The sequence below is a fragment of the Sarcophilus harrisii genome, chromosome 6 (assembly GCF_902635505.1).
Source record: "Sarcophilus harrisii chromosome 6, mSarHar1.11, whole genome shotgun sequence".
Lineage (NCBI taxonomy): Eukaryota > Metazoa > Chordata > Mammalia > Dasyuromorphia > Dasyuridae > Sarcophilus > Sarcophilus harrisii.
The window spans coordinates 180,443,954-180,463,566 of NC_045431.1; the positions used below are offsets into that span (position 1 = coordinate 180,443,954).

Here is a 19,613-nt window from a genome sequence, read left to right on the forward strand (position 1 = left end):
ATATGTAGGTAAAGTGTTTTTCAAAACTTAAAGATTGAAATGAAAATGAACATTTTTATTGTCTCTGATCTCACTTTGTGCCTTTGTTAACACATAACCTGGTTATTTGTACATCTTTATATATTCCCCTACTAGAATGTAAGCTCCTTGTGGGCAAAGTTCTGCTATGTTTTAGCTAACTCTTGTTCTATTTCCTAGAGGGGAGAGAAGGGGAGACCAGGAAAGCCTTATGAAAGGCAGGATTTTAACTGAGATTGAAGGAGCTAGATTATAGACTATGTAAAAGACCATTTTTAAGAAAGGGAAGGCTGAAAAAAAATACAAAGAGACCTGTCTGTAAAGAACTTATAATGCTAAGCAAAAGATTATATATTTGGTTTTAGAGATTATTAATAGAGAGCCATCTGAATTTATTGAATAGTGACCATGGCTACGCTTATGCTTTATAAGAAAATCATTTTAGCAGCTGAATGGAGGACAAATTGGAGTAAGGAGAGACTTTTGTGTTAAAATCAATTAGAAAGCTAGGTAGTCTAGGCAGAAGGGGATGAGTCCTTAAATTAGGGGATGAGTGGCTGGAGGACAAGAGGGGACATATAAGATGTTAGGAAGGTAAAAAATGACAAGATTTGACAATAGATTAGATGAACAGGATTGACGGTTGTAATGAGAAATCTTTTTCTGCAACTAAATAAACTAGTTAGTCACTGAGGTCCCTTACAACTTGGAAATTCTACGATTCTTTGAAAAGGCATTTGTTGTAGTAATATAAAGTAACAGCTTTAGAGGGTTTTCTCCAATTTGGTATTTCCTATGTATATGTAAAGCTCTATATTGAGCCTCTCAGATAAACTCTACAATAATAATTATGATAATATTAATAATAATGACAGCTGAAATTTACAAAATGATTTAAGGTTTTGCAAAATACTTTACACATTATCTTATTTAATATAAGCACTCAAGTGTTTAATCTAGCAATCCACACGAGAAAAACCAAGTGTATTAAAAAGGTCTTTTGTCTGACCACAATTTGAAGTTATATGGATAATCCATTGAACTGATCCATCAGTAACATATATCTTGGATAGACACTGTGGATCAACAGTGATTGAATATAATTGAATAAGAGAGACTAGCATGCATTCAAGAAATTGTGTGACACTTTTAACAGCCTTAAACTGCTTCCTGAAACAATGTCTTCCCCTTTAAAAAATACCAGTATGATTCCAGTTAAAGTATATAGTTGCAAATCATAGAAAATCACAAATTTATAAGAATCAAATTTTGGGATAACTTAACGTAAAATAGATTAGTGTTTTTGGGTGCAAATAGAATGGTGTAATGTTATCCAAAATACCTTCCCAATGAAAAGTGGCCTAAAAGCGACTTCCTCCAGGAAGTCAGTGACCCCTTATTTCCTCTAACATAAAATGTAAATTCCTTGCCTTGTCAGTTAAGGACTAAATAAGTCTGGAAGTCTTATTTTCTACCATTCACCTTCACATAAAGCTAAACTGACCTACTTGTCTTTCCCTGGAACCTGGCATTCTGTCTCCTGCCTGACCAGTCAGTGCTCCTTCTCTTCTGGAGTCCTTTGCTTCCTTCAAGGGCAAAATAAATTGATACTTCATATTGGAAGTCTTTCCTGATTCTCCTAGTAATTTGTTTTCTTTTTTACATTTTCTTGTGTTCATGTGTTATTATTGCTTTTTATTCCTCTACTGTTCAATATTCACTAAAAAAAAAAAGTTTCTTGAGAACAAGGACATTTTGGTTTTGTCTTTCTAATATTGATACCTGGTATATTACTTTATACTAAGAAATAAATGCTTGTTGAATTTAACTGAGTAGGGTATTTTGCTATCTATTTTCTAAATTTAATTGCTTCATTTTAAGCAGTTAATTGTAGTAATAATTTACAATGTTGGTTGGTTTAAAATTAAATTAGTTAAATTAAAAAAATTAAAATTTTAAATTAAATTAATTTAATTTAAATTTTAAAATTAAAAAAAAAAATTCTTGACAATACATGGGCAAATTTAGCTTGCAAAATGCCTATGAATAGGCAGGATAGTCTAATACTTCCTTTGACTTTCATAAACTTGATTTGATTAAAAAAAAAAAAAAACCCTTGATCATTACCATAGCTCCCAATGTAAATGACTCCCAGCCTTCCATAATGTAAAATAAGATTCAATTGAAATATGTTCATCATAATCTGCTATTATATCATTGAACATAACTAATGATGAATATAGTTGTGTGTATATGTGTGTATTTCATTCATTACTAAGTATAGCAGAAGACAGAAACTTATCCTTGATTTTGTTGATTTTAGTCCACTTTAGTAATATAGTCAAGTGGCACACAGACATACTTAATTTTATTTGGATCCTGGCACTTAAACAGATTTTGAAGTAGGCATTGTTACTGTGTGGGCCAGGGCTGATTTTCTAATTCTGAGCAGCCTAAACAAAAAAACAGCCTAGTTTTTCCTTTACTTCCAAGGAACCAAGATTTGAAATCATATCATTACATATGAATAATGTCAGTATTTTCTAGGTTAGTGGATTTTGCATAACCTTTTAGAGGTTTTCTCCTCTGTCAAGCAATGCTCACTTCACTAGTAGTGACTAAGAAGATTGTAAAAGTTGCAGAGCAGCATAAAACCTGTTGGACATAGTTGTTCTAATCCATACTGATAAAAAAAAATCAAGAACTGGAGTGGGAGGGAAGTGTTCTTTGTAGTTGAGGGTTACACTTTTTACTTTGAAAGTTCTCTCTTCTTTTGCCCATTTCCTCCCACTTGGTCTAGATAGTAACTGCTAAGGATAAAGGGATAGAAAACAATTTTATAAAGGTTTATACTCCAACAACTAATTTACTTGTATTGAATATTAAGGGACATTAGAAAAAAAACAAAGATTATATTTGGTTACACGCACATAAAAATGGCTTTTTTCATATACCTTGACTCATAAATGTATGCCAGTAAATGGGATAGTGCACTTTTCTTCATATATTTTTAATATACTTTTCTTAAAATAAATTTCTTGTTCAGTACTTACACTACAGATATAGTTTTCAATTTACAAGCTCTGCTATGAGTTATCATATGGTAGTGGGTAAGGACCTGACTTTCATGCCAGACAAGTCCCACCTCTGGCACATACTGACTGTGTGACTCTCAGCAAGTCCTTTCACCTCTCAGTGCTCTGCTCAGCTCTCTTAAGACTGCAATTCATTTAAAAAAAAAAAAAAAAAAAAGTACTAATTGTCTTGGAAGAAGAAATTCCCTCACTTAGAAATTTCCTTGTCCAGTGAAATCACAGGTTGGGTGCCTATCCTTTTTCTTTATGAGACAATTAACAATAATACACTTTTGAACTTTTTTTTTTTTGAAAACATTTTTCCTTTCACTTTAATTTGATAGCCTTTTAATACCATAGTGACTATAAATGTAAGAGTTAGGTGTCTGCTTGAAATAAAGAGCAGTTTGCAGTTTAATTAGTTCACAAAGCTAAGCATTTGATTCATAAAGAACAGCTGTCTGATCCCTTCAGTCAGTTATAGGCCACATTCCAAGAAAGGCAATCTTGGTATACTGCAGTTCAAATGTCTTCCTTGACTAGATTGTTTAGTGCACTAACACAAAATTATTTAAAATATTTTTACCTGAATATAACTTCAGACTTTTTATTCCTTGCATGCATTTATTAAATGATAGTAATCTTTTCTAAGAAAATGGTGTGTATCTATTTAAATTATAGACAAATACAAGGATATATGTAGATATAAATTTAAAATCCTAACCAATTCAAATTAATTATAAGGTTACTCTGACTTTGTGAAAGACTGAATTAAAATGTTTTCAAATATACTACATGATAAACAAATTACTATTTTGTTGAATAAAATTATGTCAATGAAAGATTATAATTGACAGTAGACATTTAAAATTTTTTTTTACAAATAACATTGTCTTATTTGCATAGTACTTTAACTTATAAAATTTTAGAACTAGAAGGGACCTTAAAATCTAATCAAAAGGCTTCATCTTACAGATGAGAAAATTGAAGCTAGAAACTTATATAGACTCATATAATAAATGAAAACAAGACTTTGTTCTGTAATTTCGTGTACTTTTTCATTTCACTGGATCCTTACAGTAATCCTCTGAAATAAGCAAGCCAGGTAAATATTTCTCTACTGAGCTTTTGAAATAATTTCATCCATATCTTGCTTAACCCCTTCCCTCCTAATACCTACTTTACCCTTTTCTTTTGCTCTTTTTGCACCTTTCTCTTTCAAAATTACCAACAATCATTTATTAAGCACCTACAATAGTACCAAGAATTGTGCTAAGAATGAGAAAGAGACAAAATTCAAACAGCCTCTCCTCACAAGGAACATATAGTAGATATATAGAAGTATCTATATATAAATACTTATATCTGTATGTCTGTCTGTTTTGTCTATCTAGAGAGGATGTACATATATAGCTAGAATAAAAAAAAATTCAAGGTAGTTTGGGAGAGAGGTCACCATTAGTTGGCAGAGATCAGCAGGGACTTTGTATAGAAGGTCATGCTTGAGCTAAGTCTTCAAGGAAAGAAACAGTTTACTGAGGGAAAGGGAAAGAGGGAGTACACTCCCAAGAATGCTGCTCTGAGACCATTTTCATGCCAAGTTCTTGCTCTCCAGCTTCTATCTATCTCCAGCCTTGTCATCTTGTTTCTATCCTTCAGCTCTAAACTCTTGATTGCTGAGCTTTCATCATCTCTAGCCTGATTAAACCCACCTATTGCTGTCCCTCAGGGATTTTCATGCCATCCTGTCTCAGGAATAGCCTCTAACCTCTCCTAGAGTGGAAGGTTTGGGAAGAGAGAGAGGTTCTGTGTCAGACATGCTCATTTGAAAATGTCTGTGAGACATTCAGTTTGAATTATCCAATAAATAGTTGGTGATGTGGGACTAGAGTTGAGGAGAGAGATTGGAGCTGATAATAGAGATTTGGAAGTCATCTAGTTAAAGACAATTATTAAAACCATTCTACTCTTTGAAATCTTTTATGTGTTTTAGGCAAACTCCTTTGTGTCCTTTAACTAATTCTACAATATTCTTTCCGTCATTTCTCATTTACTGAAATCTCGCCCCAAAAATATCATAGCAGAATTCTTCAGAGAAACTCAACAAATATTTGTTAAATGCCTGTGCACTATGCCAGGGATGAAAAACAGTACCCACCATCAAGAAATTTATCATTTAATGAAAGCACAAGAAATTCTTATGAACATCTGTGTTTTTAATTGATAGGAGAAAGGACATCAAGAAATACTTCATGAAGAGGGGAAACGAGCTGGGAAGGTTATTGTGATGAGAGAGATTGCTCAGTGAATATGAGGAATGTTGTAGTGAATAGTGCTACTTGATGATTTAGAGATAATTGTTCCGGCCATTGGAGGTAGTATGGGCATATGCACAGATGTAAACAGGCGGAATGTAATTATGCATATGTAAACCATGGGTAGACATTCTAGTTTGGTTGGAATGCCAAATATATGAAGGGAAATCATATTAAGCAAAGTTGATAAAAGAAAGTTGGAATTAGATTGTAGTACTTAAATGTGATCTTAAGAAACAGGATTGCCATACATTGGTGAAAGTCCAGGTGATGTTAAATAGCATAATTTTATAGTGGCTTCAGTGTGGTTTTTGTGATTTCATTGAACAACTCAGGAATAGGAGCAAAGGAGGTGAAGTGAAGGTAAGTACTATGAGTGTGTTAAAAAAAAAAAGTATAATGAATGGTCTTTACCTTCAAGGAGCTTACAATCTAGCTGGAAAAACAGAATTTATAAAATTAAAATTTGAGTATAAAGCAACAGATAAAAAATGTTGTGAAGTATATATTAGTGCATACACACTAAATGAAACATTAAACATACCAGAAGGAAACATAAATTGATATTCAGTCATGTCCAACTCCCAGGGTCGTCTCCACTATCTCTCAAATTTTGTGTTTATAATTCCCATGATACTATTCTTCCATTTTATCCTCTGCCATCCCTTTTCCTTTTACTTCCAATCTTTCCCAACAACAGGTTTTTTTATGTTAAAGTATATGTTAAATACAATATATGTATACATATCCATACAGTTATTTTGCTGCACAAGAGGAATCGGACTTTGAAATAGTGTACAATTAGCCTGTGAAGGAAATCAAAAATGCAGGCGGACAAAAAAAGAGGGACTAGAAATGCTATGTAGTGGTTCAACTCATTTCCCAGAATTCTTTCACTGGGTGTAGCTGGTTCTGTTCATTATTGAACAAACGGAACTGATTTGGTTCATCTCATTGTTTGAAGATGGCCACATCCGTCAGAATTGATCATCATATAATCTTATTGTTGAAGCACCTACAATGATCTCCTGGTCCTGCTCATTTCACTCGGCATCAGTTCATGTAAGTCTCTCCAGGCCTTTCTGAAATCCTCCTGTTGGTCATTTCTTACAGAACAATAATATTCCATAATATTCATATATCACAATTTATTCAATCATTCTCCAATTGATGGGAATCCATTCATTTTCCAGTTTCTGGCCAGTACAAAGAGGGCTGCCACAAACATTCTTGCACATACAGGTCCCTTTCCCTTCTTTAAGATGGGAGGTCCTTTTATCTAAGGTATTGTTTTATTCTGGATATCATATCTTGAGGAAATTAGTAAACTAGAGCTTTTTCAAAGAACTGTCTGGGAACTAGAACAGTTGAAGAAGTTGAGGCTGTTTGGCTTAAGGAAGAGAACTTTGAGAAGTACATAATAATTGTCTTCAAATACTAGAAGGGCTGACATTTGGTTTTATCCCCAAATCTAGATTTGGGGCTCCAAAGGACAGCTTTACATTTGGAGTCTGGAGAGATGAATTTGAATCTCTGCTCTCTTGGATACTACTTAGAAAGGGAATATGCCGTCCTTATAGTTAGAGTGTTGAACTCTGAATCATGTAGATCTAGCTTTGAATCCTACTTCAGAAGCATATTAGTTGTGATCATGATCTATTCACTGTATCTCTTAGACCTCAGTTTGTTCTGTAAAATATGTATAATTATACCTGGATAACAATCGCAGGATTGTTGTAGAGCTCAAATGATGTTTTGCACATTGTATAAGGAGATTTATTATAAAGATATTATATGAAGAGATTAGCAGACCTTAAACCCTAAAGACCCTAAATAAATGTAAATTGACTCTTTTCTTCTTACCATTCATCTTATTACCTGTGTGCAGTCTTGGAGAAATCCCTCCCTCTCTCAGAGCCTCAGTTTTCTACTCTGTAAAATGAGAGGAATACATTAAATGAAGCCTAAATCCTTTAGACCTGTTTTTTATAATTAATATAATGTTATATTGATATCAAGAAGAATTTTTCCAGAGCTAGTCATGATTGGAATAGACTGCCTCACAGATAGCTTCCCATTGATGTCCAATTAGGTGGTGTATGATTAGGGGCATTATTAAAATGATTCTTACATAGAATGTTGGAGTAAATGACCTTGAAGGTCCCTTTTAACTCTAAAATTCTCTACAGCTACTTAACTTTATTACTGAATTTATATGAAACTGCTTGTAAATCTTAAAGCACTTCTAGATAAAGATCAGCTATTATTAGTATCTTATATCATGGGGTTGGGAACCTCTGATCTTTGGTTTAATTTCATTTGATCAAGTTAAATTTTCTGAAAACACTTTTTAGTACTAATACTTAAGTTAGAATACAACAAATGTATTTGCTTAAATATCTGATAGGGTTTTATTGGTAAAATACTGATTTTTACATCCTCTGTGGGTCGATTTCCTATTACTTCTTTATTCTGTTCATTAAAGTTCTTATTTAAAGGAAGTAGCAGATACTAGCACTGTTGTTCCTAACATGATTTGTTAATGGGAGAAGGTTTGAAAAGCACTGTGGCCATGGCAACTAACACTTCTTATCGATGGAGTACTGGGCTTCAGTAGATAATGGGTTCTAATGAACTATTTACTAGGCAGCTAAATGACACCATTGATAGAGAGTGCAAGGCCTGAAATGAGGAAGACTCATTTTCCTGAATTCAAATCTGACCTCAGACACTTACTAGCTGTTTGACCTTATACAAGTCACTTAATACTGTCTCATCCCATCTCATCTGTAAAACACTCTAATATCTTTGCCCAAGAAAACCCCAAATGGACTCATGAAAAATCAGACATGACTGGAAAACTATAAAGCACACAAAAAATGTTAAAGGGATCCTTGCTCAGGTAGAAGTTGAATGAGATAGTATTGTTTGACATAGGTGGAAAATTTTGACCAGATTTGGAATTGTAGAGAGATAAAGGATTTTGGCTCCTTGGTGCTAGATGGAACCTATAAGAATAAAAGTTTTAGAGAAGGAGTAGGTAGGCAAAAGTTTTCTTTTCTTTTCTTCTTTTTTTTTTTTTTTATCCCTAATTCTTCTTTGGTCTGTTAGTACTATTGCTGCTTCTTCTGCCTCGTCTTTTTCTTGTCTTCCTTTTTTTTAGTTGATCCATATTTTTAGCTTTTTGTGAATTAAATAAAGATAGTTATTGATTTTAAAAGCAGGATAACTTCTAGTTTTGATTTGTTTTTTACTTGTGTGTCTTTGGATTTTTTCTCTGTTGAGAGATTTGTTTTCAATAATTCTTGTGTCTGCGTATGTGTGTGTAGTTGAAAGCAAATTATATATATGCACTCCATAACAGGCTTTTTTACATACACATGACTTAGGGAATAACTTAAACTAACCACAAATATATACAAACACTGTGGAAATTACCGAACTCCAGATTACCTGCATTACATTAAAAACTTCAAGGAAATTAAAGGTAACCTTCCCTCAATTTTCTTAATACCATACAGCATCAGTGACAAACAATTGCTGGTTGGTCATCTGTTTTTTTGTTTTTGTTTTTGTTTTTGGCCTGGGGAACAATTTTGACATTTTAAAATACAATTTCCTGATCTCTGCTCTTCAGGATCAGAGAAGCCCACATGCATGCATTTATATGTGCCTTCAGCATAACAGTGCTTCTTATCTCATTATCTAGGTGAACTAATGGACACCATCCAAATAAATTCTGGAATCCCAGTGGCAAGTTTATAAGGATTATGAGATTTCTATAAACAGGTCCTTTTAATTTGCAAGAATTGTTGTTAGTCCTCTCCAAGAGGGCCATGAAATCAGGACGGTGATTACCAAGACTTGCAATTGAAATGGATTTAAGCGAGATAGAGCTGTGCAAAATCCTCAGCCTCTCCTCTTATCTCTTTTAATGAAGAAAATATGTTCCAATTGCATACCTATACAAAGTAGAAATAGTACTGGAGACCCAGGAAGGTGATCTGAAATATAAAAAGGATTGTGGAAGGTAACATTTTAAGTTATAACATTAAGTCTAACTAAAATAACATCGCATTTGCCAGAAAATATTAAGTAATATAAAATTTCAAAATTAATTATTTTCCCTATTACTTGAGTAATATATCTTTAAAAGGAGCTTAAAGCACTGAAAGACTATTGGCATTCTAAAATAATAGAGACACAATCTATGTTCTTTTTATTGAAAATCATCTTCCCTTCATTAGCTGTTATGTTAGATGAGGGACTATAGAACAGTCTCAGTACTGAAGTTGAAGTGAGCCCTTTTGGTGAGACAAGCTGTGGGCCTCTGGTCCTACCAATTATAGACACTGTTACCTTTCTTTACTTGTTGTTAGTCTGTCTGAGACCTTAGTTCATAGCTATATTCAAGAAAGAAACAGTGAAAAGAAGATAGATGGGAAGGGGAGAGGGAATAAAGAGAGCCATCAAAGCCCCATACAAGGAGATGAAAGATAGGTTCTAGTCCTGACTTTAACACTTTGTTCATGTTAACTCATACATGTTCATGTAACTCATAAATCATTTAACTTCTGAGCCTCAGTTCCTTATTTATTAGATGGAAATTATACCCATCTGCCCAACCTTACAAGTATTACTTGAAGAAAGATTTAGAAAGAGTTCCCTGACTGAGTCCCAAATCTGTCTTGGCTTACCTGGTTGATGGAAGCATTGCTAGCTCTGTACAAACCCAAGAGTGGCCTGATTGCCCTATCAAGTTCATTATAAATAGCTTCATTTTCAGATTTCATAGGAATATTAAGATTTTAGGACTGAAATAAACTTTAGAGATTCTTTAGTCTAATATACTTTTCAGTCAGATGAAGAAATAGGGGAAAGATTTCATAGAGACATAGTATATAGTTTTTGAGCTCTTCCATTGCAATAAATAGAAATTTTATGCCCCTAGAGAATAAGGACTATCTTTTCTTGTATCTGCTATACTAAATGCTTAATAAATACATGTTTAATATATTTTAACATGTTTAATATATATTGGATTTCTTGCCATCTAGGGGAGGGAGTAAAGGGAAGGAGGGGAAAATTTGGAAGACAAGGTTTTGCAAGGGTCAATATGGAAAAATTACCCATGCATAAGTTTTGAAAATAAAAAAGCTTTAATTAAAAATTATATATATATATATATATATATGTTTAGTAAAATATTGGGGGGGGGGAATACTTTTTATGCATGTAGAGAACAATAGTTTTCAAAGCAATTTAATTTGTATCCAGGTATCTTCAAAGAATCCTCTGAAGTTGGTTCTTGAGTTAATCTCATTTAACACAAAAGGAGACTGAGACAACAGGGTTCGATGGCTTGTTCAAAATGATAAATCCAGCTAGAATCTAAAACCTCTTTCTCCTGACCTTTTGTCTAGGCCTTTTTCTAACACATCACCTGTCACCAGCTCCTCACTGCATTGACCTGAATGTATTCTTTAAAGGATACAATTTTAGGTATCTGTAGATATCAGACTTTCCCATATTTAGGAACAGCTGAGCTTGTTAACCTATTTAATGAAGAAGATTTGTTTGCGACAAAATCAACAATCCTGCCTTCCTCCTCTTTATTCCCCATTATATTAGGTAAAGCTCTAGCTTTAGTACCATAGATTTAGAACTAAAAAGGATGTTAAAGGCCATCTTTTCCAACTTCAATTTACAGTTGAGAAAGCTGAGATCTGGAAAAGTTAAATGATTTGTCCAAGTTCTAGAGCTCTTCTTTCTTTGTCCAAGATTTCTTTTCAAAACTCTCTATCTCTCCCCCCACCCAAGGAGAAATATTGGTCAATTTTTGCATTCCAGGATTTTTTATCACAGAGAATATTGCAGAGTAATTCCTTAAATATTTTCACTTAGGTCATCATAATGATGTAGATCTAATTCTGCATTTAGTCAAATTTGGCATTTATATTTCTGTTAGGAGTAATTTTTCCTTCATAGAATGATCATCTTAAATATGTAATTTTATAAAATAATCTCTTAAAGCAACCAAATCTAATTATGTGTTCTAATAAACTATGGTAAAAGGTGAGTTCCAGGGAAGAATAGGGTAAATATCACTGAAGATGGGGAAATACTTTTCTTTTCCAGGGCCACATATAAAAAACAAGAAATTTAATAAGTCTGAATAGAGAAATAGAAAGCATTTATTTAATTTTAAAGAAGTACTAAAATTTTATTCAACAGTGACTACAAATAGAAAATATCTTGCTCATTTTCAAATTTTAAGCTGTAAATGAAGATATTTTTGGTGTGAGGAAAGAGAAGCAGAAAGGGGAAAAAATTTGACAATGGGCAAAGAATACAAGTAGTGGGAATGGGAAATAAATGAACAGGAAGAAAAGAGAGACAGGCACATCCATGTTAGACTCTGGGGAACAAAAACATAAACACATGAAAGGAAAAAGGGGTTTTTTTGTGGGGCAGAAGGAAGGACATAGCACATGGGAAAGAAATTTAGTAAATTTATGTTCCAAGATGAATATTAAAAAATAGAATTGTTTGCATTCACTAAAAAATAAGATGACCAAACCAGTTTACCTTTAACTTTTAAATGTAACTCATCTAAGTACACAGCAGTACAGCAGAGTGAAACACATGTTGAATTTGGAGCCAGACAACTTAGATTAGAATCCTACCTCTTCCACTTTCTACTCATTTAAGTCTGGGTGATTTGCTTGGTCTCAGTTCCCTCATCTGTCAATTGAAGGGATTGAAATGGAACTGAAGTGTCAGAGTATACACAAGCATGCCTGTATACCTGCAGAGACCTGAATAAGATTAAAATGTAGTTGGCAATTATTTAACAAAATAAAAATAAGATAAAACCATAGATAGCCTGACATTTTTAAGTTAAGCCTATATGTGACCTATAAGGGTCCCTAATGTGCAGATGAATAGTCCCTATTTCTGTTTTGAAGTTTGTCACCACTTAGACTGGATGGTCTCTAAAGTTCCTTCCAGATCTAAATCAATGATCATGTGCTCCTCTCTTTTATTTCTTTAAGAAACCATGATAGCTACTGCATCAGATATAAATCTAACAGGAAAGACATTATTCTTTGTATATTTCCAAATAATAATTACTTTTTATAAGCATGTTAAAAGTCAGGGCCTAATTTTTATATTCAGGTGTTAATATGAACTAATGAGAGAACTGTTATTGAATTATTATTAAATTGAGAACTGGTTCTGACTAGTCTAAATCTTTCTCCTCCTACCAGTCTAAAAATACATGGAGTTGAAGAAGTCTTCTTTTTCTGTTCTACATTCTGAGGGTATATGTAAACAGAGGATGGGATATAGGATATCAAGGCTAGTATGTCTCATTAAAAAGCAAAACTGCATACATCCTCAAATCCTTTTCAATTTTACATTGTTCACATTCCTCCTTTTAAAAACTTAAATTTAAATTCTATGTATTTCTCAATTGAAAATTATTTTGTAGGTTATTTGTATGATTATAGAAACTATCCTTCAAGTTTTTATCTTTGTTCTACAGTAATTGTCTTCATTCTGATCTAGCTCTGCTTCATTCACTTAACTTATCTATAGCTCACTTTCCTTATCAAGAAATGATCCCAGTTTCACAGAATTTTTTTGTAACGATTGTGAGCTGCTTGGGGTTTTTTGGAATCTAGATTGTGTTAGAGGCTTTACCCTGTAGAAAGAAAGGATGGTTGGATCTAATGATTGATAAGATCCCTTTTAGTTGTAAAGTATCTCTAGATTCATGTTTAAAATTCTTCACAGGAAGATCCTCAGACTTAAAATTTCTAACAGTTGAAACAGTATCTATTTTGTAGTATATCTAGAAAGCTGTGTTTTCTTTGATTGGCCAACAAAAGGTCCTAGAACGAGTACACTTGGTCTTTGTTTGGGACTTGATTGCCTCAGAATGAATATAAATAGTAATTGTTTCTGTTTTGGCCAGAAATCTTGGTCTTCCTCCCCTAGATTGATTTTTTTTAAGTAGGTAAAAAAAGGCCATATTTCTTTTTTCACCTACCCTTAATCACTGAATAGGTTGCTTCAGTCAGATTGTTAAAGACCTTACCTTAATATGAACAGACAATTCTCAGATGAAGAAATTGAAACTATTTCTAGTCATATGAAAAGATGCTCCAAGTCATTATTAATCAGAGAAATGCAAATTAAGACATCTCTAAGATACCACTACACACCTGTCAGATTGGCTAAGATGACAGGAAAAAATAATAATAATTGTTGGAGGGGATGCCGGGAAAACTGGGACATTGATGCATTGTTGGTGGAGTTGTGAACAAATCCAACCATTCTGGAGAGTAGTTTGGAATTATGCTCAAAAAGTTATCAAACTGTGCATACCCTTTGATCCAGCAGTGTTACTACTGGGCTTATATCCCAAAGAGATCATAAAGAAGGGAAAGGGACCTGTATGTGCACAAATGTTTGTGGCAGCCCTCTTTGTAGTGGCTAGAAACTGGAAACTTGAGTGGATGCCCATCAGTTGGAGAATGGCTGAATAAATTGTGGTATATGAATATTATGGAATATTATTGTTCTGTAAGAAATGACCAACAGGATGATTTCAGAAAACCCTGGAGAGACGTACATGAACTGATGCTGAGTGAAATGAGCAGGACCAGGAGATCATTATATACTTCAACAACAATACTAAATGATGACCAGTTCTGATGGTCCTGGCCATCCTCAGCAACGAGATCAACCAAATCATTTCCAATGGAGCAGTAATGAACTGAACCAGCTACGCCCAGAGAAAGAACTCTGGGAGATGACTAAAAACCATTACATTGAATTCCCAATCCCTATATTCATACCCACCTGCATTTTTGATTTCCTTCATAAGCTAATTGTACAATATTTCAGAGTCTGATTCTTTTTGTACAGCAAAATAACGGTTTGGTCATGTATACTTATTGTGTATCTAATTTATATTTTAATATATTTAACATCTACTGGTCATCCTGCCATCTGGGGGAGGGGGTAGGGGGTAAGAGGTAAAAAATTGAAACAAGAGGTTTGGCAATTGTTAATACTGTAAAGTTACCCATACATATAACCTATAAATAAAAAGCTATTAAATTAAAAAAAAAAAAAAAGACCTTACCTTAAAAAGGTCAAGGTCTCCCACTGCACTTAGGGCCATCTCCAGTTATCTTGATCTATGGCTTTGGATTCTGATGGGTCTGAAGGGGAAAGTGAGGCAGGTGCCCTTGCCCAGTCCTCCCTCACTTCTATCCAATTCACTTGCATGTCATGGCTTCACCTCCATGATGTAATGGTCCTCTTGTAGAACGAAGGAGAACCACAGAAAGCCATGCATTCAACTGACAAGTATGTGTGATGATTGATGGGGGTAATAGAGAGGAATGTAGCTAGAGAAATGAAGCTAGATGAAATGCTGAGGATGAGCTAACTACAGAGAAGAAAGAGAGTTGCTTTATAAGAGTGATTGAGTGTTCCTCAGCAAGAATTTATTGAGTACCTTCTGTGTGTCAGGTGCTAAAGATCCAACTATAAAAATGAAACAATTCCAGCCCTTAGGGAACTTACATTTTACTAAAGTGACATGATTTGGTTACCAATAAATACAGGAAAATAAAAAAAAAACTCAAATAACAAATACTCAAACTATAATGAATAAACATAGGGCTCTAATAACTGGGGTAATTAGGAGAGACCTCTTAAAGGAAGTAAATGCTTAACAAGCTTAGCCATAAAGGGAAGCAAGAGTTCCAAAAGACAAATCTCATATTGTTCCAACATAGGGACATACAAAAGCAGAAATGGCAGGTGTATGAAGGGGATTATCTGAGTCAGATTGGGTAAATAGAGACTAGTGCAAGATTGTGTAGGGTTTTAAGTGCCAAAAGGTGTAGTTGTATTTTCTGTTAGAGGAAATAGGGTGCCACTGGAATTTTTTAAGTAGGACAGTAACGTGGTCAGATACTGTGTAAAGGATGGATTGGAGATGAAAGAGAAGGAGCAAAAAAGCCAACCAGAACAGGAGGCTATTGGAAGACAAGGCAAGAGAGCGCGCACACACACACACACACACACACACACACACACACACACACATTCATTGAGGTTATAAGGTAGGTATAGAGAAAATCTTAGTTTAATTTTTGTGGCTGTATCATAATATATAACCACACATACTTTATTTATTGAGTATATGCTATGTAGGAGAATGGGGACAACTTTGGAGTAAAGATGACTTAAGTTCAATTTCTGTTTTTGACACATACTAGCTGTGTGACTGTGAGCAAATCACTTAACTTCTCAATGCCACAATGACTGGCTAAAACTAATGTACCTATGAACTGCTTATTTATCTACACTAGTGGAAGAAATTTACACCTAACAGTGAAAGAGCATCAATAATATTTTCAAAGGTAAGGGAAAGAGAGAAAGGAGCATCATTCGTCTTTTTTTTTTTTAATTATAGCTTTTTATTTTCAAAATATATACATGGTTAATTTTTGACATTCACCCCTACAAAAAACCTTGTGTTTTCCTCTTCCCTGGTATTTTCTTCCTTGTGTCTTGAAATATTTATAACTAGATAATTGTAGCCATAATTTACTTTGGGAAAAAAAAAAAAGACAATTAGACTTGCAGTCAAAAGAACGGGGTTTGAAATTCAAATATGTCACTAAAAGGCTATATGTGTCTATGGGCAAATCATTTTAAATTTTAGTCCCTTAGTTTCCTTCTCTAAGGTAGGGATATTTAAGCTATTTTTAAGATACCTTTTAATTTAAACAGCTGTGATTCTGTGAAGAATAAGACAACAGTTTTTGTCTTCATGAAGAGTCTCAGAGTACAATGCAACAGCATACTTTTTTTTCCTTTGTATACTTACAAGTTAAGTACTTTTTCATTACTTTTGATAATGATAATAGTAAGAGAATGTTAGTTCCTTGCAAGGAGAATGATTTGATCTTTACTGAGGATTCAGTGCTTTCTTGTTCTAAATTTAAATTCATAATATTTCACATGTAGTTTGTTATAATCTGTGCCACTGTATATTATTCCCTATGCATCATCAAGAGAGCAAAAAAAGTTGTTAACAAATAGAGTACTTAAAAAATTAAAAACAACAACAACAAAATAGAGTACCTAATTACTATTCTGGAGCTCAGATTTGCCTTTTCTGGCTTTGACTCTGATAGCACTAACCTGCTATCACTATCACTAGCACTAATCCTAAAGATCTGTGGCCTAATTACAAATTATTATCTTCCTGGGTCCTTTCTCTCTAGTTTTCTTTTAGGCTTTCTCTTCTATTCTGGCTTCTCTTACTTTAAAACACAAGTTCCTGGATTTTAGAATAAGAACCCCTGGTAATATCTTTTTTTCTCCAGTTGTTTGATAGATATCTCCATTCAAATGAAGAGTTTGTCTTCCCCTTGAGAGAAGCCATTTCTTATTTGGGCATTTGTCCCTAGGGATTGAGGCTGATAGGCTGATGGGCATGTTAAAAGGACTTTGCAGAATACTTCATCTTTCTGTCTTTCCATAATTTGTACTCTTTCCTCTCCTTTTTTTTTGCTTCTGAAGAGAAGAAAATGGAGAAGGGGAATCAATCATATTTGTTTCCTCCAATCATATCCTTAGACATTTACCAAAGTTCCAAGGGCACAAAACCAGGAAAAACTTAACTGGATAAGATGAGATTGTACTTCCCCCATCAAACTTATGGTGATCTAAACTCCTAAAGAAATTAAGAGAAGTTTTAAAAAGTAATATGTCAGATAACAGCTCGTATTTGCAGAAATGAGAGATTTATAGGGGAGAAATGTGAGAATCTAGAAGTTTGAGGGAGGCTTGAAAGAAGAAAGAAAATTAAAGAAAATAGGTATATTTTCAAAAAATACAGTTTGGCATATAAGTAAATTTCCATATACCCAGAATTTTTTATTAATTTAGTAATTTAGCTAAGTAAATGTTATCATATGTGCAAAGATGTGGATTACTGATTTTTAGGAAATTAGAAAATGATAAAAATGCATTTAACATGGAAATATGAACAGCACTAGAACTTTAGGGGTTCTTCATAATTTATAATTGAATACTAAATATAGTTTGCATGAATAAATGAAAAGGCCTTTATTAAGCTTTGTGCTATATGCTAGGCAATGTATTAAGTTCTGGGAATTCAAATAAAGAAAGCAAGATAATCCCTACCCTCAAGGAGCTGATAATAGGAAAAGATAAAACAAATAGCAGAGTGGTATTATAGTGATAGAGAAGTGAATATGGTAGGTGAACCCCCCCCCCCCCCCATAGTATGAACCTGGCTATAGAGAAGGAGCAGCTGTACCCAAGTGATGGTGATATATACTGGGTTAGTTATGATGAGGGCTTCCCAATCAAAAGCCAGGGTACGAGGGGACAGTGCCTTGATCATTCTTAAAACACTTTGATGTATTATGCATGGAGTGGTCACGTGATGAACATCAGTTATAATATTTTTTAAAGCTATGCTCTCTGGTAATTTATCTTCTAGATAAGCAAGAAATTGAATAAAATAGGAATATTTGCTTTATTGTCTTGGTACCTAGTTGCCTTTTATTATTACTCCTTCCCTCTGAGAATTTTTGCATTGTTAGGAATCATCAACCAGTCAGTTGAAATCATATGTTTACTCTAGAATTCTGGTTTGATGCATACAGCTTGTTGGTAGCAATTGATAATACCTCCTTTTCTCTCTCCCTTCTCCATTATATTAACATCCATTAGGGAACATTGAATTGCAGTTTGGGGTATAATCTGCCTCTTCTCCTCCTAATTACTTGTCCATATTTCTAGCTATATCAGTATAGAACATGGTATTTTAAAGATAATTATTTAAAATACAGAAATAGTCAAGGAAAGAAACCAAAAATATACATATAAAGCTTGTTTTTCACCTATGCTTTTAGTATAAAATTACACTTAATGTAAGTGTATTAAAGTAAACCAAAGCTTTAAAACCGTGCAATCTCGATTGATAGAAAAACTACATTACTATTTGATATGAAGCAAAAACCTGTGAAAAGGCACCAACAATTATATTAGTGTTCAATCAATTCAGTCAATAATAAAAATCATTTGAATGCATTTAGCCTTTTTGAGGTGATGTGACACTGAGCTGCAGGCATTTGAGAGTGCCAAAGCAGAGGAATAAGTGATCCCTGAAGGCTGGCATGCTGCCTTGGAGACTGTTTTTTAGCCCAGGCTTGCTCTACAGAACAGAATGCAGCATGTCAGCTGACACTAGTATTAGTTTCAGGATCAGGAGGAAATGGAGTGTAATTCCAAAACTTGTCACTCCTTGAAAAGTATGGTAAGCCAATTTTTTCATATGGAATTATTAAGTTGGAGTGATAGCGACATTTGGTGCTAACTTCAGCCACAGGTTCTTTTAATTTTTCATAGTCTTTAGTGGGCAGCAGAGTAAAAGTGAGAGAAAGATGTGGGACTCTTTTCCCTTTCTCCCTGTCTTCTTTTCTTTATAAAATTTATTACATATCACACATAAATATAACTGTTGATTTTTCATGTTCATCTTTTCATCATAATGCATTTCTAGTATCTTAATCTGTGTAACTGCATGATTGCTTATTTAAGTTATTTTTAATACCAGTGCTAAGTCATTTTAAGTTAAGCAAATGGTGTAAAGTTTTATTTTTAGACCCTCAAGGTTCTGGTGATGGTGATGAGTTAGAGAAGTGCTTTGTCATGTATGCTTGTTTTACTTGTTTTAAAACTGGGAAGACCTGTTTAAAACTCTAGTTTAAATAGGACTTTCATCCTTCAGATGTAAACCTGATAACTCAAGTTTCTTAAAAATATATTTACCTATGTTTTTAGATTTTCTGGATTTTCTTTCTCCCTCTTTTTTTGATAAATGCAGTCATACATATCACATACTTTTTGGTGAGCAGATAATCCAGCTATTTTTTTTTTTAATTGGCTTTCTTCTATATCTATCATCAAGATTTTAGCTATTACTTATTCTTTATTTTTTTCTAGTGTGAACTTTACCCTTAGCTTTCCCTGATATTCCCAATTCTCTACCCTAAAATGCAATTAATTTACTTATAGGTTTACAATTATATATTTTACATTGAATACATAAAAATAACTTATTGTACATTTGGATATT

The 19,613-nt window shown here is 33.6% G+C and overlaps 1 protein-coding gene across 5 annotated transcripts in view; it reads left to right on the forward strand.

Annotated features, from left to right (window-relative positions):
• The window catches only part of KIAA0232 (KIAA0232 ortholog), a 103,825-nt gene that overhangs the window by 54,951 nt on the left and 29,261 nt on the right, over positions 1-19,613 (forward strand). Inside the window, exon 1 of one of the 5 annotated variants that reach the window (XM_031941554.1) lies at positions 15,947-18,791. The exons of the other annotated variants lie outside the window; for them this stretch is intronic. Within the exon in view, the coding sequence (XP_031797414.1) occupies positions 18,750-18,791 (42 nt within the window). The 5' untranslated portion in view covers positions 15,947-18,749. Of the gene's footprint in view, positions 1-15,946; positions 18,792-19,613 lie in introns of those variants that run through there. 5 annotated transcript variants of the gene reach the window in all.